The sequence below is a fragment of the Diachasmimorpha longicaudata genome, chromosome 18, assembly GCF_034640455.1.
Source record: "Diachasmimorpha longicaudata isolate KC_UGA_2023 chromosome 18, iyDiaLong2, whole genome shotgun sequence".
In the NCBI taxonomy this organism is placed as follows: domain Eukaryota; kingdom Metazoa; phylum Arthropoda; class Insecta; order Hymenoptera; family Braconidae; genus Diachasmimorpha; species Diachasmimorpha longicaudata.
Genome location: NC_087242.1, coordinates 1,706,735 through 1,727,916, shown reverse-complemented (window position 1 = coordinate 1,727,916; position 21,182 = coordinate 1,706,735). Strand labels below are relative to the sequence as shown.

The 21,182-nt window shown below is 43.3% G+C and overlaps 1 protein-coding gene and 1 pseudogene across 1 annotated transcript; both read right to left on the bottom strand.

Annotated features, from left to right (window-relative positions):
- Positions 1–445: 445 nt before the first annotated feature.
- LOC135170778 (ATP-dependent DNA helicase PIF1-like) lies at positions 446–961 on the bottom strand. The gene is made up of 2 exons (XM_064136834.1): positions 657–961; positions 446–590 (listed from the first exon to the last, which is right to left on the bottom strand). The coding sequence occupies exons 1-2, from the start codon at positions 959–961 to the stop codon at positions 446–448; spliced, it is 450 nt and encodes a 149-aa protein (XP_063992904.1).
- A 12,905-nt stretch (positions 962–13,866) lies between these two features.
- LOC135170777 (uncharacterized) lies at positions 13,867–15,370 on the bottom strand (annotated as a pseudogene).
- Between the last annotated feature and the right edge of the window lie 5,812 nt (positions 15,371–21,182).

The following is a 21,182-nucleotide window of genomic DNA, read 5'->3' as shown; positions in this document are numbered from 1 at the left end:
ATTCTAACGAAATTGACTACCAGCTAATCCTATGATGGTAACAGCACTCAATGCTTTCGACCCTTCTATATATTTTCGCTGAAGTTAATTCATCACTGTACGTTCATCATCAGTTGTCAGTAACAACGCTTGGCATAATATTGAGGAGTGAAATATGCATGGAATGATTGCATTTGTATAAGTAGACCCGCCACTATAATTGCATCGGCCGCGAACAGATGAAATATTACTTCACGTTGTTTTCGGGAGTTGTGTCTCGTCTATGGATCCACTTTGGAAAGCCCATTGGATATCCGATGCCTTGTGCCAGTATTTTTCGGCAGTGAAATTCTTCCCGATTCAGGTCTATATTGCCCTCTAAGTCTATTATAATCATCAATCGCGGAGATCGATGTCTTGGCAAAAGATGGATCAAAGCTGATTCGATGAACATCTTTTAGGGTAGTTACTCTTGTAGCGCAACGTAAGTTACGTAAGTTTCACCATAAGAAAATATTGTTTGTCGTATATCGATGACAGCATTGCGTAAACTCAAACCCTGGCTCTTATGTATTGTCATTTCATAGCTCAGACAAATTGGAAACTGTCGTCTTGAAATAAATGCACCGTTCATGATTTCAAATTTCACCTCTCAACGTTCAATTGCATATTCTTGCCCAGATTCCAATTTTATGGTGATGGAGTTGATGTATTCTTTTACTTTCACAAGGGATTGGGCGATAGATGTTACAACACCAATTGTTCCATTGACTAAACCGATGGTCACATCAATGTTTCGTCTTAACATGATTCGGGCTCCAATTTTGATAGTTATGATTTTCGCTAATCTAGCAGACGAACGGTCATCCTCTTCTGCCTGCTCCATAATTTTCATTGCTTTCTTCCGCAGATGGAAGTCGCGACAGTCGACTGAGTCTTCAGAGATAAGTACTATCTCTTCTGTATGAATTTCTTCCAACATCATGATATTCAAACATTCGCCTTGTTAACGTGTTGCTCGTAAACACACAGCGTCTGGTGGCAAATTTGTTATGTACAGAGCTAGAGGATGGATGCGATTCGAAGTTTTCGATGAGCTTATGTCAAGTTTCTGCGTTTCCAATAATGCGACGTCTTCAGCTGTTATACTACTGTGGTGACTACGTCGCCACTACACCCTGGCATTCCCGGGTAAATTCCCCAATCCTGTCTAGACCTTTCAAAACCCATTAGACCTAGCACCTACCCGACCCACGCCATCCCTACCATAAAAACCTGGGGAATAACCCAGAACTGTCCCAGCGAAGAACCCAACCTTCCTGTGCACTTAGCCGGCATCACGACGTCACGTGTCGAGAATACGATGCCGAGCCAATCACAGTCGAGATCCCTAGTATCCCTTCTCCTGTTTCCCGTACATTCGCACGCCCACACTTTCCCCACATTTTGCCACACTCTACAGTTACTCACCAGCCAGCACTTGGGCATATCATACAATTACAGATCACGGAGACCATCGAGAGGACAAGCCACGCTTAAGGCCAACTCGCACCCTTGTACAATTGTGTTTAAAAAATAAACGTTTGTTCACATCCCGACCCGGCGTTATCCTTCACCTGCTCACCACCACAAATTGGTGACCCCGACATGATCCAGCGGAAGTTCGTGGACACTGATCACCAGCAGACGCCACATGGTCGTGCAACGAGACCGGCCACTACAGCAGCCAACCCTTAAACGTGATAAAAGATTTCCGTAGACTTTATCTTTTTGCTGACGCATATTAATTGTCAGTTCATCATAGCTGAAAAAATCTACCCAAAGATTGACGCTACACATAGATCCTAACCGTTTTTCGACTTCATTTAATAGGATTTTCATATTTGGTGGATCTTGACGAACAGGGGGTAGTTGTAACAAATCTCCGAATACGAGAATATGTTTTTTACCGAACCTTCCATCAGTCTATTCGCATATAGCAAATATTTCCATGAGTCGTTGGTTGATGTACATCAAGGTAGTATTAGACACCATTGATATTTCATCGATGACGATGAGCTTGACGTCTCGCATCTGTTCACGCATTAATTTCAATAAATCATCCGATAATTGCTTATGTTTTGGGGTATCACTATGTTCTATTGGAAGTTGAAAGTATCTATGAATAGTCAACCCATTGATATTGTAAGCTACAATACCTGTGGGAGCTGTAACTGCAGTCTGTCCATTCAACTCTTTAGCGATCCATGTTCGAATGACCTCAATTAAGACACTCTTACCTGTGCCACCTTCACCACTGATATAAAGGCGTAATATTTCCTCCTTGGAAGTTAAAATATGTTTCACATTTTCGAATATCCTCTTTTGATGAACATTCGCTTGGGATATCACCGCACCCAAATCTACACTCTTTGTTACTTTTTCATCAATATCATGGAATTCTTTCATAGCCATTTTGCCTTCATTTGGATTATTCCCAGCTTGTGCGCTCGGTGATGGCATTATCTCTTCATGAGATTTTTCCAGTTCATTACAAATTTTCTCGGAAATATATTCTATTCCTCTTTGGAAATCTTCCATTTGTGTAGAATATTCACAAGCCTCTCTCAGAGACTCTTTTTCATTTTCAAATGCACCCGTATAAGTCGAAAAGCCTCGTCTCAACTTGTCTGTATCTCTTCATGGTTTGAACAGGAGTAATAGTGCGAAGAAATATTTCTCTGGTTCAGTAGCAGTATCGTTTCTACAGTGATTGATTAAATCACCTTCTTCTCGTATTTTCAAGAATAACGAAGACCCCAGAGTGTAATATTTCGCACCTTTATCTTTCGGTTTTAAACTGACTAGATCATACCACTTGCAAAATTGGTAAAGACTTACAATAATTTTCGTAATTTTCCTAAACAATAATCACATATATAGTCGCTCGAGAAAAACGAATGCTCTTTCACAAAATTCTGTAAGTCTTCCTAATACTTCGATGGGATTGGACTATGTAATCTATTGATCACCCTAACGGAACATTTTGGATGCAATTTTGGACACGACATACAAGCGTATTCAGCCATATCTCGCACGTTTATGACTAGGAAAGCACTTTTATGCTTGGACTGTATTTCATCTTCATATAAATCATCGATCCCTGTTGAACGTGGGTTAAAGGATCGGCCTGATCTTTTCATCTCATTTGAGATCTGTCTCAATTTAGCTAGGTTCATTGAATCCAAAGCATCATCCAAATCTTCTACCTTATTGAATGTTTCATCGAGTTTATACAAGAGTCGTTTAAGATTTCTCACGCTTGGAAAGTGAGATGATAGCACCTCCAAAGAAGACAATAAAGAGTCACATGGATTTTGTTCAAAGTAAAACTGGGCTGAATGTCCTAACTTGTCTTCTGAATGTTGTGGAACACAACTGTTTAAAAATTCTCGGAAAGTACGGAATTTTTGCGCTGCCAAAGTTTCGAGAAACTTTCATCTTCTAGTAAGCTTTCACTCTGCTGTACTTTACAATACTCATTGCATACCCATTGTGTATATTTTCTTCGATTTCTCATCAGGGGTAATATATTCATTGTCTATCCCTTCGAATTCATTTCAATTTTGAATTTCTTAGGGATGTGAAATACATAACTCATTTCGGAAAAGAAGGATTTTGTCGATGCTGTATGCCTAGATTTTCTAAAGATCAACTATTTTATTTTCATTTTCCTTACCATGCGTCTCAGTAAGATGATGATCTGCATTTTTTCGAAGGGTATCCGCCCAATGATTCAAATTCTTCAAGTACTTCTTTCGTTGTTCTACACACCATTTTATTATCTTTTGAGCTTCTAGCTTACTTTCAGCGTGAACAGTTCTCTCCATTCGGCTGATTATCTCTGTCAATTCTTCTACGCATTGCTCAGAGCAGACTTTAGTTGGAATTGTTTCCGGCTTTGCTTTACGATCCATACAAGTACCTTTCTTCACAATAAATGAAATTTGAGATTTTTTGGTGGTTTTTTCGAACACTTTCGTATGCTGTTCATTGAATGTAACTTTTCTTGGCTTCAAATCGGCGAGATTTCTGCGTTTTTCTTGCTCGAATTTTCTCTTAGAGGATTATCATTCTTCTAAACCGTTGCCGGTCAGGTCATTTCTTTTGCTTTCTTCCTATCCACATCATGCAGCAATGATTGAGAACCTATTTCTTTACATGGCATGTCTAACTGAATGTGTGTAGAGTACTCGCTTAAATCATTTATTCTCTTTTCATCTATATGTGAAGATGAAGATAGACTCTTCGCCCTCACGCTCTGAATACAATCAGTAATATTTAAAGCCTTTTTGTGCCCACAGCAACGTACTTAATATGCCTTCTGTTCTTTTTGTTGATATTAGAAGTGTGGAGAAAATAATACTTCACGATTCCTCACTATAAACGATATGAAACAATAAATATATTTAATAGACTACTTAATATAAATGAGAGTACACTTTAATAACGTATCGACATCTTCAAGAGTCCTTTACTAACAAACCGTTACTGATATCACACGTGACATGACGTCACGCAACAGTCATGCGCAATGGCAACTTTGTATTCCTAACAGTTGAATTTGATGGAACGGTAAGAGTGCCGGTGGATTGGAATTGGAGATATGAGGAAATTGGGTGATCTTCATCATATCTGATATACTCCGGTTTTTCTCTAAATAATAACGATACGGCAAACGCTATGGCATATACACCATAGTTAACATGCTTCAATTGATTTTGTACTGATATGAATCGTACAGAATTATTCGAGATACTGAACAAGGGATAGAGAGCGCGCAGAAATTCGTTGTGATCGTCATGTAATGAGCGCCGGTTCAATGAGCCATAAATGAAAATATCTTTTAAAGTGTTAAGTATATAAGTATGGAATGATTTGACAATTATTTCTCAAAAAACTCCATGTGTTGACTTGTGAGTTGTTGAGATGTACGAATTATCGCAATCCACTCGAGACCAAGCGGGGAAACCTGCACTCCGCACTCTTTTGTGGCGCGGCGACGTTTTTTTATTGGGGGTTCTTGGTCTTTGGACTTTCCAAATGATGGTTCATTGAAAACGCGTTTAGATTGAGATACTCCAATGAAACGCCCATTGCTCGCGTTATTGCGATTATCAACCTCCATCACGTCGGAATGGTTTTCGTGTCCTTCCAAACGACCTCAGCGGTTTGACTTTGGTCGATATACTGCGGAAGATTCTGATCATTCTTTACCATGGTTTGTTGGTCACTCGCCGGCAGATTCTCTTTATCTTCTTCTAGAAGTTATCCGAATTCTATTTCTCCATGAGTGGATATTGGTCGGTTTTTTGGTGTGGCCTCAATTTGCACCGAAGAATCCCTGAGAACTATAAACTCGGAGATTTTGCCACTATCGAAAATGCGCAATAAATGCCCTAGCATTCTCAACGTATCAAATGTTATCGTTCGAGGGTCTTTGCCGAACTCAATCGATACGGCAAAAGCTATTGCAAAAAGTCCACAGTCATCCATATTTTTTTGTTGTTGCACTATACAGACCTTTACGCCCAGTATTTCCATTGGATAAAATGGGTATACATAGAGCTTCCAAATACTCAATATGTTTTTTTGTCAAGTTTACGTCTACTAACAGAATCATGAATATAGATAGAATTTTCATCATAATACGTACAAATCCAGTGGCCATTACGCATTTCTCCGGCGTCTTTATCTGAAAAATTTCCACTCATACTATGCAACAAATGGACGTGTTTCTTACAGGGAGTGATCGGTTCCATAAAACCAGGCAGCTGAAATTTCCAAGATTCTCGAAATTCAAATTGGAAGTGTTGATGAAGTAATTGCACAAAGTAATCAATACCATCACCAGATAACCAACCTTCTCGTTCCCTTGTTAATAATAAATTGCGATTGAACAGAGGCATGATTAAATGAACTAAAACAATTAGGTCTCAAGATTTATTCAATTTATTCAGTTACGCTTGCTGAATGAAATTGTACTCACTCACCCATAATACTGCCATACATGAACGTATAATGAATATAACAAACACAGCTAAATATAATAAAATATAATAAACACAGCTTGTGAATAGCTGAAGTTATTATAGCAACAGCTGTATTCAGCTGATGGAGACAGCTTACGACAGCTGAATAAAAAATGATATCAGTTTAGAGAAGCTGAAAACACAGCTTGCGAAAAGCTGAAAATTAGGGGACCAACAGCTAAAAAGAGCTGAATATGTCAACGACACAGCTGAGAAATAGCTGAACAAGCTGAACAGCTGATTAAAAGCTGACAAGAGCTAAGAAAGCGCTGAGTTGAGAACGAAATAAGCAGGACTTGCTCTGTGGAAAGACTGCCAAGAATAAAATAACACTTTACTAAAAAAATAAAATAAAATAATAAAATAAAGGAAAGCTGAAAAGTAAGAAAGATGAGGAAAAAACGAATAAACAGGAAAAACACGAAATAATAGGAGATTTAATAAGAGAAAACGGAAATAATGACAAGGTTAAGAGAAGAATTCGAGGAGAAAATACTATTACTGATGAAAAAAAAAAAGATAGTAAGAACAAAATATAGGTTAGGAAACTGAAACTCTTCTGCTGGGGATAGAAATCGTAACCGGATCACCTACAATGAAAACACAATCTTGAGTCGACATAATTAACTTAAACAATCTTTTTTTTTCATTAATTTAGAAAAACCGTACTCTATCACAACCAACTGAAATATCACATAACACTGCATGACATGTTGTTATGTTCTCCCTGAGTTACCAGGAGGATAGTGGCGCCTCTGAGCTGATTGAGTGCCAAAGTTTAAAAAATCGAAAATTACTCACGGTCCTCGAAAATTATCAACACTCTGGCTCGCGACCCGTTTGACCTACGAGGACGCCTCAACATTAGTTCATTGAGATCATTGAGTTTTGTTTTGGAATGAGTATTGGTGTGGAACCCATTTGGATGATTTGGACATTATAGCCCCCGCGGAGAAAATCTCCCTTTATTAGGTCGAGGGAGTCGTTCTCAGTGGGCGAGATCTCATTATCGAAATTAGTTCCAGTTCGCGCGCGCTTCTAGTCAACAGGTGTCGGTGAGTAATGGGCGTGGCTAACCTAATTAATGCGTGGGTACTGCCGTTAGAGGCACTGGGTCGCCGGATTATGTCAAGGTTGAATAACCCTTGCGCCCATATGCATTTCGGGTTGCAGGGCACATGGTAACGTAGGTCTATTGTTTTTTTTGCAGATTTTAGTGAGTTTTTGTTATTTTGGTGCTTTCATGGTGAGCTCGAAGGTAATTATACTTAGATTTTCTTGCATATGGGTATTTCCTTGGTGATGGGTATTGTGGCGTTCGCGATTGGCCTCCGGTTGGAACTATGGGTTGGATGTGATTATTTCAGGTGAAAGGTGCCAGGAGGGAGTGGAAGAGGATGTTCGGAGTACAGCCCCGTATGAACCTGTTTAGGTGCGATCGTCCTCTCGGAGATGTGGTGGTACCTGTGGGGTTGCTAGAGTACGTGGGGAGAGTCCGGGGGATAATTCCGACTATCGTGGGTTAATGCATCTCCTGAACGAGTGGTTCGTCGACGGGAAGCTCCGGGAATTCACTGTGTGGAGGACTTAAGGCTGCAAGAATGCCTTTGAGTTCACAGATTTTCTGCGGAAAAAAATCATGTTGCAGGATGGCTTCTTCTACGCAGGACTCAGCCGGACGGTTCGGGTGAGGGTGTTGGTGCATGAGATGTGCCATGCTTTCGTGGATGTTTTGTTGGGGAATCGTTGGGAGAATCAATGTCATGGAGCTAATTGGAGGAAGGAGGTTCGACGAATGAATACGGCCTTGGGCTGTAACATGGAGGGCGATGGGGACATTGACTGGGTGAGGTTACGAAAGATGAGGCTGTACAAGCTCTACGTCTGCGATCGCTGTGGCAAGCAGTCTATCCGGATGACCAAGCGTCCTCCTGATGGCAAGTTTTTCTCTTCATTCCCTCGTCATGCGGAGCGATGTGGGGGTAGCGTTGTCTTGGCGTAAGTATTTGGGGGTATTTTGCCTTTTTCTTCTTTCTATGTTCTCTAGGTTTCTTCTTCTCTATGTTTAATATTTTACCCAATATATTTCCACACATTTTAGCCACATGCATTCCCTGCAAAAATCCGCGAACACGGCGAATGACTCCCTGGACGACACTAGCGCTTGTGCAGCCTGGGGCCATGGGCGATTCCCGATTATTCCCGCGATGCACTCCCGCTGTGGTGCATATACCGGACAGTCCATGATGAGGTGCTGGACTGTGTCTTCAGCCTGGTCGCACTCGCAGTTGCGTGATTGGGCAAGGCAGCGGTCATGAAGATAAGACCGGAATTGCCCATGCCCTGTCAGGACCTGCGAGACCCAGTGGTCGCACTCGACCCACTTAGCGTCCAGGCGCGCCGCAGTATCGGGGAAGAACGCAAAGGCGTTCCTCCCGGTTGAAGCCCGCTCAAACCTATCCCTCCAGAGATTCCGGATCTCTGCCTTTATATCCTCGACGGCCTCGATCGGGCGGCCGTTGTCATCAACGCGCGGATTCGCGGGGTCTATTTCTACATCACCTATTCTGACCGCAATGCCTTTCTTGGCTTGGTAGCGCGCTGCTCTTTCCCTCAATAATAGCTCCACAGGAAGAACTCCCGCCGCTGCGCAGAGTGCTTCATGTGAGGCCGTCCTATACGCGCCAGTCACCGTCAGCAGCGCGCTCCTCTGCGCGGTACGGAGTTTCCTCCAGTCGTACAGTGTGCACCGGTCCACCCACCCGTGGGCTGCATACGACGCGACAGCCTGAAAAACGCCCTGAAATACTACCTTAACCGATCGGTATCGGAGTCCCCAATGCTTGTGCATTAGGGCCGATAGCCGAGTGAAGAGGACCCTAGCCTTTTCTTGAATATGTTCGGTATGGGTCCGGACCCGCATATTCCTATTAAAGTGTACCCCGAGGTACCTCACGCTATCCTTGAATTTAATCTTCTCCCTGGCGAGCCTAATCTCGGGTGGGCGGATATCCAACACCGGTTTAACACGTCGGCGTGTCCTTCGCGCCCGATCCCACCTGTACTCCATCAGCGGCGCTCTCTTCTGCGAATTGCATGACAGGACTATTGCCTCTGTCTTGCTCTTCAAGAGTTCGAGCTTCGCTGATGCGCACCACGACGCGATGTGTTCGACGACGGCTCGGCCTATCCTTTCTATTTCCTTACGCGAGTCGGCCGATACGACCGCGATAAGGTCGTCCGCGTAGGCGACTTCGATTGCGCCAAAATTCTGCTCGATGCTCTTGAGGAGGGCATCGAACATGAGATTCCAGCAAGCGGGGCCCAGGACTGATCCTTGTGGACAGCCTCGGGTGGCCGGCTTGGAAACCTCTTGGTCGCTCCAGGCGATCTTGACGGTCCGATTGTCGAAGTAGCTGCGGAGAACTTCGAAGACATTCTTCGGACAGTCTCGATCCGCCAAAGACTGGAGTAGGGGCCACCACACGTTGTCAAAGGCTCCTGAAATATCGAAAAGGAGTCCAATGACGTACCTCTTGTCGTTACCGCGCTCGACTAATTTACGCAACTCTACTATCGCGTCTTCCGTGGATCGGCCAAGCAGAAAGCCATATTGACGTCCTGATATTTTGTCCTCGGTAAGGACTTTCGCCGTAAGGATCCCGTGAAGGACCTTTTCGAAAAATTTCCCGACAACCGACAAGAGGCAAATGGGACGGTACGATTTGGGGTCGGACACATCCTTGTGAACTCCTTTGAGGAGAGCACGAAGTGCGCCGACTTTCCAAACGGTGGGGAAAACGCCGTGCTTAAGGCAGGCGTTGAAGAGTCGCGTGAAGATGTGAGGGATCCTCATGACCGCGACTTTTAGGACCCTAACTTCAACTAAATCGCATCCTGGGGCTTTGTCGTTCTTAAGGGTCTTTACGAGACCCTTAAGTTGGTCGTCCGTCAAGTCTTGTGCGTCCTCTGTTTGAACCCTTAGGTTCTTCACGCGTTCGCGGATGTCGGTTTGTTCGGGTGTGTCTTGGTTCAGGTCGTCGTCGGGTACGTGTGTGTCCAACAGTACCTCAGCAGTCTCACGCATTGTAAGTGTCGTGCCATTCGCGGTTCGAAGTGTGCTGAGTACCGTGCCTACACGCAATTTATCAGCCGCGTATTTGTAGTGAAAGCCCCAGGGATTCGCATTGCTTTCCGTCGTGATATATCCGCGCCAGCTATTTTCCTTAGATGTCCTAAGTAGCCTGGTATACGATCGCAGGACTACACGATACCTGCTCTGTTTAATTTTTCGCGCGTCAGGGTTAGTCTCCCTTCGGTAGCCGTTTCGGAGACGACTGACCAGTTTGCGTTTGCTGGTCAGCTCCTCGGTCCACCACGGATTCGCGCGACGGTAATGTCTACGGCGCGGCATCGAATCTTGGCAGGCTTTGGTGAGTACGTCACCCAGTACTTCTGCCATTCTCTCAACATCCGCTGTGGAATCCAGCGGATGGTCCGCGAGTTTCTCACGGGCCTCCTCATCGAAGGTCGCCTCGAACTTTTCCCAGTCGGCCCGACGAACGTTGAACCGCATGGTAGAGCCCTCGTCGACTCCCGAGTTATTGACGCGCTGTGAGGAACTCCGGATCGCTAAACGAAAGAAAACCGACGTGTGGTCACCGGTGGACCACTCGTCCTCCAACCTCCATGCACGTATGAATTTATACGTGCCAGGGGTGGCCAGTGTGACGTCAATGAACGACGTACCTGCGGCACTCCTGAAGGTTGGGCCCTGCCTAGCATCATTCGCGACGCGGAGACCGAAAGACTCGATGAGCTCACCCAGGAGGACACCACGGTCAGTGGTCCTGGGGCTCCAAAGGGAGTGTTGGGCGTTGGAATCGGCCGCCACCAGAACGCGGCGACCCCTGAGACAGCTGAGAACCTTTTCAAGCTGCCTCAGGTGGATTTCTATGTCGTCCGAGTATTGAAAATAACTGGAGACGACGAAGAAGGATCCACCGGGGACGCGGGCTTCAGCACAAACGCAATGTGCAGTACTTAATTGGGACACGTAAGCAATCTCCACGATGGAGTTGCACGCAACTACTGCCGCCCACGGTCGCTCCGTTGAGCTCGCGGTAATACGCATTCCGAGTCCTAGGCCGCGGATGGCCCAGGTGTTCGCCTCACGAATGGCATACGGCTCTTGGAGCAACAATATGTCCAGACGCTCTTTGCGAATTAACTGGAAGACCTCCCCGGTTACTGCAATTGAGCGGGACATGTTCAATTGCAGTATTCTAACGTCGCGTTGCGCGCCCGGTCCCTCGATCGCGGGGGTCCGGGGAGGAAGACCTATTGGGACGAGGGGTACCGGTGAGCCTCCGGTCGCGACGCGATTACTATCGATCCTACTTAAGCTAACATGGCACTCGCGAACCCTGCCTAATAATTGAGTGGACTCACCGGTTGAAGTTCTTGAAGATCCCGGCGTTGGCTGACTCGGCTGCGCAGTCAGTCCCGCGTTGTCTGCGACGTGCTCGACGTCCTCGTGGACAGCACGAAGGCTGGAACCTTTCCCTCGTCGGGAGGGCAGTACCCCGGCGCACGGCGGGCGACTACGAACCCTGGAGGGCACCACCCTCCTTGCGTCCCTCGATGTAGTCACCGTAGATGTTGCTCTGGCATGCTGGGAAGCGATGCGCAGACTTCGCCGCACGACGGACGCATCATTGTGCCCCCCCGGACATCCGATTGGGGGCAGCTTAGACTCCGGAATTGTTTTCAAATAATGCTCTGCCATGGTTAGAAGTGGACGAGACGGTCGCCGGCCGTGCCAAAAGGCAGGAGCTGAAAAGCTGAAAAGTAAAAACAAAAAGTAAAAATAAGAGGATTAAGGATTAGAGGGGCGGTTCCCCGCGGCACCGAGCTGGGTAGCTCGGGACGCTGGGCGCCGTCGCTGGGAGGGGGCTTTCCGGTTCCCACCGAGCTGGGGAGCTCGGATCGGGGCCCGGTGGAGGCGATGAAGGAGTGCTCCGCCTCGACTCCCCTCGAAAGAGGGGCAGAGAGGGAGCAGACCCACAGAAAGGGGGACCCCACCCATCCCACCCGACGACCCACCCCGCGAACCGTCCCTTTCCCGAGGGATACCCACCCCCTACCCCTGAGACCCAGCCTCACGTCTGGCGTCGCGTTTTCGCCGGCCTCCACCGTTGCGGGAGGTTCCGACTACTAACGCGTGGCTGGAACAAGTTGCGAGAACCGCAATGTCCATGCCCTTCGCATTGCGAAGTAGCCAGTCCCCCCTCCCCCGCACCACCCCGCGAACCGTCCCTTTTCCGAGGGATACCCACCCACTCCCCCTGACCCAACCCCCACGTGTGGCGTCGCGTTTTCGCCGGCCTCCACCGTTGCGGGAGGTTCCGACTACTAACGCGTGGCTGGAACCACTTGCGAGAACCGCAGTGTCCATGCCCTTCGCACTGCGAAGCAGCCTGTCCCCCCGAACCCCCCCACCCGCGCGTGGAATTACCAGTCCACCAATCGATTCCGCCCTCCACCACGTGGAACCACCCCTCCACCAGCCGATTTCGCCCTCCCTCGCGTCTCTCGAAGTCCGGCCCACCCACCGTGACCAAATCTGCGACCCTCCCCCTCCGAACCCCCCAGTAAGTAGGTCTCGCGCCCCTCCACCCGTCGATTTCGCCCTCCCGCACGTGGACCCGGCCCTCCACCACGTGGAACCACCCCTCCACCAGCCGATTTCGCCCTCCCTCGCGACCCCCCCCCCCACCGAAACCCCCCTTGGGCACAGGGGTTCACCCTGCACCCGCAACCCCCCCTTGGTATAATTATTGAAACCCCCCAAAAGGGGGATCCCAATCCCTACACCAAGTTCGACTTGGGGTCCGCGGGGTCGTCACACCCCGTGTGTAAGGGCGGTTTTACCCGTTATTACACCCCCTGCGGGAACCGGACGTAAACGGCGGTAACAACGTGGTGAGCTGGGTGAAAGCATAGGCCGTTACTCTCAGCTGAAATGAAGAGTGAGCGGACTGTATGGTGAGGTGAAGCTTGCCGTGTGCCGGCCCAGATGCCGAGTTCTCGATTCCGGAGATGAGCAGTGAGGTCTTGGACCTGGCCAGTCCCAGCCGATGCACCAGCTGTTCTGCGATGAGAGATGAGAGAGTTCTCTCACTCGCTTCGGAATGTGTTACCATTGTTCTAGAGGCAATAATAACTAATGATATCCTTTAGGAAGTGGAATTCCAACGCGATGATATCATCGCAAGTCGTTAAAAGTAGCACAAAAAAAGGAATCCATAATATAAAAAAAAAAGAAAACCCTGGCATTCCCAAATTTTGACAATCCTATAATACTGTTCTAAATAAATACCAAAGTTCCTAATACCTTATTTTACCCTATTCAAAGGTATAGAAATTCTCGTAAGTTTAAATTTCGCGCCAATAACCGCAGTTGCCCCACGTTGGGTGCCATTTGTAACGTGACATTTCCTACGGGGGTCGAAAATGTGCTTTACCTTCACCCTATTTCTCTTGGATTCTTGGAGTAGGGATGTCGGAAATGGAATAAAGTATCGATATATATTGTATCGATAATTTTTGAATATGTCGATATCGACATTGATATTTTTATTTAAAAATATCGATATGTCGATATATCGGTATGATATGAAAAAAAAATATTTGGCCTAATCTACTTTAATCATCTTACATTACTAGATAAATACTAATCAATAGACATAATTTTTAATAAATCAAGAACAACAATTAAAGTATTAATTATTTATTAATCAAACCAATATTTATCTGATACAGACATAAGAAAAACTCTTGGATTTACGTGCTCGGCTGTAAGCCGACTTCTGTTATTGGGCAAGATTCACAGCAGATGACACTCTCTCTGAGGAAACCGAGGACGCAGGCGATATCAAATATTTTAGAGCTATGTCGGAAAGGACTGGGGTAAAATGACGACGATCAAACCAGAATTTTGTCGGATTCTCTTTTCTGGATATTAGAGGCTGATCTAGATATTGCTCTAGTTCGCGAGGCATACCATCACTGATTGAAGTTAAAAGTAAAGAGTTTGCTGCAGCTGCAGCAATATCTATCATAATTTTTTCATGTCCGGACCACAACGACGGCGAAGAATTTTCTGAATTGGGAATTATGGTAGTGGAAGTGGATCTGAGTTCAGGCGAAAGTTGTTCTCTACGTCTATGTTCTAAACGTATTTCTTTTGATAGTGCGGTTATTGCAGTGGAAACAGCTAGCGCTGAACTAAAATGAATACGCTTAAAGCGTGGTCTAAAATTGTTGCTTTGGCCAGATGTAAATGTCGCTCTAGTGGTTATAGTTTGGCAATAACTAAGTTTAGCAAACTCTTCTGAACAGCAATACCAAATTCGGTGAAAGGTTTTACTTGTTCAAGGCCTTTCTGAAGTAAGTTTGCAATAGGAATCACCAAACTTGAAGTCACGTACTGATCGCCGCTAATTTCTTCAGTAGCTTGCTTAAATGGGGTAAGCAATATTATCAGATCCTGTATGACACCTAACTCTGCAGAAGTTATCATATCAGGTACGTTCCGCCTGGTTGCCAAAATCTTAGCCACAATAACTGATAACGTATTGAATCTTTCCAACATATCAAGGCAAGAATTCCACCTTGTGCTCACTGATTGTATAAGTGTTAATACTTCTCCCTCTTTCTTTTGTCCCTCTTGTTCTGCTCGCAAATCATCCATTGCGTTCCCAGATTGTTTAAAATATGTTACAATGGCTTTGACACGATTAGCAATATGAAGAACTGGTGCATTATATCTTGTTGCGCCATCCACCATTAAATTCAACAAATGTCACATGCAAGGAATTCTTTTTCCATCTTCCAAAAATTTCTTCACTGCAGCAACCATGTTAGCACCACCATCAGTGGTAGTTGATGAGATGCAATCCTTTTCTATTGAAATCTCGTCGGTAATGTTTCAAAGCATTCTTTTATATAATCAGCAGTGTGTGCCTGCAGGAAAGAAGACCAATATTAGTCCACTTTACGAAATTTTATATAACTTACTAGTTTTTTTTTAATTTGATGCATTTATTTTATACTTTACTTACCCGATACATTCTTCGTGCTGTCTGAGTCACCATCTCATATTCAGATTCAGGAGTGCAGTTATTTGCTGTGTTAAGAAAATGCGCTGTTACTACGATGAAACTTCGTGTGGAGTTCATGAGAGTTAATATATCACTTGTTAAAGCAATATTATTTATCTCATTTAATTTTTGTTTTACAATGGCTTTGATAGTGGCATATCATTGTCCCATTAAGCCAGTCATCTGTAATGAGAAATGAATAATAAAATAACATTTAAAAATACAAAGGATAAGATAATAATTTTATATTATATTTCGCTTACTGTAGTTCGTGATGGAACCTTATAGCGCGGACAAATGACGGTCATCAATCTTTTCAATCCTGATTTGACCACACAAGATATAGGCATGTTTTCTTTGCAAATCATGTAGACCAAAGCTTGATTTATTTGGCTTGTTTTATGACCCCCTGCTAAATTGAGAAAAATATTAAAATTAGAACATGCTTATGAACTAAAATGTAAACAATACAGCAATCTGATATCAATAAAAAATACCTTCATAGCTTGAAGTTCTTTCAAACATATCTATGAGTGTAGTCTGTTTCCACACGTCTTTACTCTGAATATCTTTGGAGGATTCAGGCTGAAAAAAAATATTGAGCATTTTGTATATATTGTGACCTTTTGTCTAATTATTAATCAGAGGGCGGGTCAAATATTAATTAAAAAGAGGCAGAGGCTGTTGACATTAAATATATTTATTTATTAATGATAATCAATAGGAATTACAATATTGTGTCAAAAGTATAATTATTGAAAATAATGCCTGTTTCTGGGAATTCGGAGGGGTGGGGGGCAGGCAGGTCGCTTGTCGGACCACTTTTGAATTTATACAAAGAAAAAGGGGGTGGCTCTACATTTAAGAAAAAAAGGGGAGAATTGAGGGATCCAATAATAATAATAATACGAATAACACAATGATAATATTAATGATAACTAGAAAAAGAATAATGTTAATTGATACCGTTGGAGGGGTTCCGAGAATCGTAACTGGGGGGAAATCACGCCACTGGGTAATGAGGGGAAAGAAAGGGTACTCACTCGGCTGATGATATTAATTGTCGAATTTCCGTGGGGTATTGTCCTCCTTTTCGGGGTTCACTGGGTCTCGAACCTCTTCCTGAGGGGCAATTGGTGGATCCTGGTCCACGGATGAGCCTCTCTTCCAATTCGGGCGATCCTGGGCCACTTCACTAATTGTCCTCGATTTATTATATTATATAGATAACGGGGCGCACTATATTACTTTGATCGACAGCTGAACGACGAGTGGCCATCGCTTTTTATCCGTAATAAAACAATTGAGGGAGTAGCTGTACTGACGATTGAAAATAATTTCCTTTTATGTATTTATGAAGGTGGGGAAATATGTTCCCTTAGAATAGAATAGTTTTTGGGACAATCAATTTAGAAATAAGGAATCAAAGGAAAAAATGATGGGAAATACCAAAATTATATATGTACACTATGACACCCAACAAAGAGGATGAATCGTGGTTCGATTGTTATTTACAACAAGAAGAATGGTCTCGATTCAAGATGATAACAATGGAAAATATTGCAAAGGTCTTTCGAAGTGTAATACCTGGTGAACTTCTAGAGGAATTGATTAATCCTGCATTTCGGAAACGAAATCGATTACCCTGCGTTTATGAATTGCGTTTATGAATGCTCGAGGCATCGTGATACAGCTTGTTCACTGCAATTCAAAGCATAACATCACTGTGAAAACGTACGAAAAAAAGCAAATTTTATCATAAAACAACAACCACCTAACCTCTCAAGTCAATTTTTGGAAAAATCGTATTATGGGAAACTATGGACCAAGATTTATCAGCATACTTATAATTTTTCCGATTGATTATAATTATTTTAAGCTAAGATGCGATTCACATGATACTTTATGTAGTTATTAAGGCAATGACATTAACGCAAGTAAGTTAGTACTCAACCTCACCACGTGTGGAATCAATAGGCTGTGGTTTTCATGTGGCGTACGAAAATCAATCAATATAGGAAAAATATCCACTCTTAAACAATAAGTGATTTAGATTTGCATTCTACTAATGATTTGCCATTAATCCCGTGTGAGTTTTGGAACCGCCACCTGGAACACCCGAGGTTCAGATTGGAACGTACCAGTATTACGACCACATACTTAGCAGTTGAATAATTTATTTTTCAACAAAACTGATTTACATGGTTTGGCAATTATTCGGGATGATTTAGGAATTAACTTTTATTATTTGGGAATTTGTTGTAAGAAAGTTCTGGATCGGAGGGGATCGGTGTGAGTGGATTTGAGCGGTCCAAAAAAAAATATTAGATAAAGTTACACGGCACGTCACTAATTTATTCATGATTACAGTTTATCAGTATTGATAAAGTCAGCAATTAATAAATTAAACAATGAGCGGTACTTTATAACTTTATTATAGTTGGTTGAGCGGTCAACAGAATATTTGAATTAATATCCGAGAAACGGTTAGACACGTGTTGCTTCTAAAGTATCCCGGAAGAGAAAGAACGAGCGGAACCGCCCGATCGATCAAATTGGTCGATTTCGGGGGTCCTCGTGGTCGGTGGTGGGGCAGCTTCCCTATGCAGGATAGCTAGGAGCGGTCCAGGAAGTGGCGCCCCATCACCCAAAAAATGCGAAGTAGGCCCATAGCAACAACTGGGTTGTTGTGATTTTGCCTGACGGTGAGCAGGCGTAAGTGTTGGTGATGGAATCCTGTCGACTTCCAGGAATTCCAACAGAATTGATTGTTTACTTATAATTTATTTATATTTGCGTGGCATATTGTTAGCAGGCAGAATGTTTAAATATTGATTTAAAATTATCCAAAGTGTATGAATGGACGATAAATTATTTGGGAAGTAAAAAAATATAATCCCGAAATTTGGGAAGTAATAACTAGTCACAACATACAATTTTCAAATTTCATTTGCGAATCTCCCCATCGCCGCGCAATTGTGTGGTGTTGTTGTTTCTAGCATCCCTCGATCTGCCGTAATACATGCCCCAAGTTTTTGAGCAAATTAACATCATCCTTTGAGCCATCAAATGGGTGATTCAAAAAATTTATACAATTAACAGTGATATTAGCATAAAGAGTGAGTAGTTATCTAGTTACCACGAATTTGGTTCCTTCGCCTTGTCCATCTCAGCAATTACGTACCCAAAGAGAATAAAAATAACGCATTTCTGTTTTCATTCGTTTATTCATATCGACTTACGAATGAGATTACGTATATTGTAAGATCATAAATCATTTTTCAATGCATAATCCATAACAAGAAAACTTATATTGTCTAGAATGTCAGTCATTAGAGCACACAATTTGCCAAATTTCATCACAAAATTTGAAAAACATGTTAGTTATTTAATGTGATTTAATGTCAAAGTATTTTTTATGGCATGAATCTCCTTCGCTTTGGTAATTAATTTCAGAGTTATCCAATTCATCGGTACAATCTTAATTATTTTCTCATAACATAGTTATAATGTATGGCAGAACATGGGACGTAAAGCGTTAGTGTCAAACGCGAAAATAATTTCAGTGCTCCAAAATATATGAAACATTCGAAAATTAACGACTTTCCGTTATCTTCGGAAAAGGTGTGGGTAGAAATAAGTAATTTGTTTGGTAGACGATGGCGTTTTATATTCATATAACTGAGAATAAAAGAACAAATTTGGCTGTTGCTCCATGAAACCATTACTTTGGATTATTCGCTATCGGATAACGAGATATCTTTTAAAAATGAACATCTTGAACCCACTCTAGAAGATTTTCATCCCCCCCCCCTGTGTTTGTAGCGGGATCTGGTTTGGGGAATATTTTTTAAGGATGGGCGAGATAAACGTGGATCCGGAAGGATGAAAGAGAAGGTCAACAAATCACTGCTCGTGTCGATTATTAAATAAAATCACTTTTAAGAAAAATAATGTCCAAAATGTCACCGAAAGCGGGGTAAAAACAAAACTAATTGAGCGCGGTACAATCGATTTATTAGCGACGGTCAAATATTTATTTTTTTGAGCTGAACAATGAGAAAAACTAGAGCACGTGCACACGAGAGATTCGCGATGTTGACACACACGAATCCGGAAGGAGAAAGAGAGCGATTCCTGTGTCCGAGGGAGGGAGTTGTCCTAAATTCCAGGTCACATGAACCAAATATAAACAATCCCTCAGGTGCCGCCGCAGGTGTTGGGATCAAGAACCTTGTTGATAATATAGATATAGGTCACTGGGTGACCAACAGTGATAACCCAGAGTAAGTAGGGCCAATGAGTGTGTGTGTGTGCAAGTATAATTCGGTGGAAAACCGAACACCCTGACAGATTCCGAATGGAATATCATCAAACCAGCGGAGAATTCCAAGTCGAAACACAGGGCCTGGGGTACTATTATTCCAAATGCTTTTTGGCGTAGATATGGTATGGGATGCACCATTATCGTCAAATGGTCGACTGTCAACATAGGGAAAGATGGATCTTTCTCAATAAGCCTCAAATCTGTTTTTAAAAGTGTGTAGAGTAATTAATTGTCGCGTCCTTCAATGTGCGAGAAGCATACGCGATGGGGAGGTCTTACCGATAGGTCCCTGACTCAACACTGCACCAATGGCATAATTCGATGCATCGGTGGTTTCGAGAAAGGGTTCAGAAAATATAGGAAATTGAAGAAGAGGTTCGGAGCAGAGGATGTCCTTTAATTCATCGAATGAGGCTTGGGCGTTTTCATCACAGATAAAAGCATTTTCTTTCTTTAACAATCGGGTCAATGGTTTGGCGAGTTTTGCCATATTGCGAATGAAACAACGGTAATAACCGACCAGACCGAGAAACTGTTTAATATTTTTTCTAGTTGTAGGGACGGGAAAATTCTGGACAGCTGTCACTTTGGTTGGATCAGGTCTAACCCCTTTAACCGCGATCTCGTGGCCTAAATAAATCAACTCACGTCGAAGGAAGTGGCATTTGTCGGGTTGAAGACTTCACCCTGCGTTTCGTAAACGTGCCAATAGATTTTTCAACTTCCGAGGATCCGCCACCGAGGTTTTCCCGAAAAATCGGCCTTCTTGGGAACAATCCACACAGGTGAATTGTATGGTGATGTTGATGGAGTGATTATTTCATTTTCAAGTAGGGTTTTGACCTGTTTTCTAATTTCCTCCTCATGTACAAGTGGGAATCGATATTGTTTTGTATTTATTGGGATCTCATCCGTAGTAAAAAGGGTACGTTTGGCAGCAGACGTTGATCCCAATTTATCATCAGATAAATACAATTGATAAGGGAACTCACTAATAACTTGGAGGAGACTTGTCTGGCCGATTTCATTTAGATCGGACAAGTTCAATACTTTAATTAGTTTAGAAATTCTCTCGGCAGTGTCTTTAGGATGTGATTTCAAAGGGTTTTTTGATCGCGTGTTCTCTTGTATTGAGGATACAATATCAAAGTCCTCCAATTGCACAGGGGAGAGAGTAAAAGTGACGTGACTCAAGGTAGTGTTAATTGCGAAAACCCTTACGATTCCATTTTTTTGTTGGACTAATACCTCACCTAAATAAACTCCGGGACCTGCATCTACTGTACGTATATCGCCAGAATCTTTGTCATGGTTTGTAATAGGGAGGCTAATCAATTTCTTGGTGCGAGGGGGTAATTCGAGTGTAACTTGAGGATCGAATGAAAAATTTTGCCCCACAAATTGGAGAATATTGGAAAGTTCGTTTTAAAAATTCAATGTCGCCTGCTGCTTCATAAGAAAGTCAATTCCGAGAATACCGTCTTGTTTAATAGGAAATTTATTATCAACGACTTGGAATCGAATATCGATATTTCTTACCGCAATAACTACTTCTCCAAGAGTTGGGAGCATTCCACGCCCTATCCCAGTTACATTGTAGTGAATTTTCTCGTTAATTTGAAGTCCAGTTTCTAATTCTCG

Excerpts from the sequence above, each read along its gene's own strand:
- LOC135170778 (XM_064136834.1), bottom strand. The coding sequence starts at position 961 with ATGTTGGAAGAAATTCATACAGAAGAGATAGTACTTATCTCTGAAGAC. Across the intron at positions 591-656 it reads ACCATAAAATTGGAATCTGG|ACGACAGTTTCCAATTTGTC; the intron begins GCAAGAATATGC and ends ATTTATTTCAAG.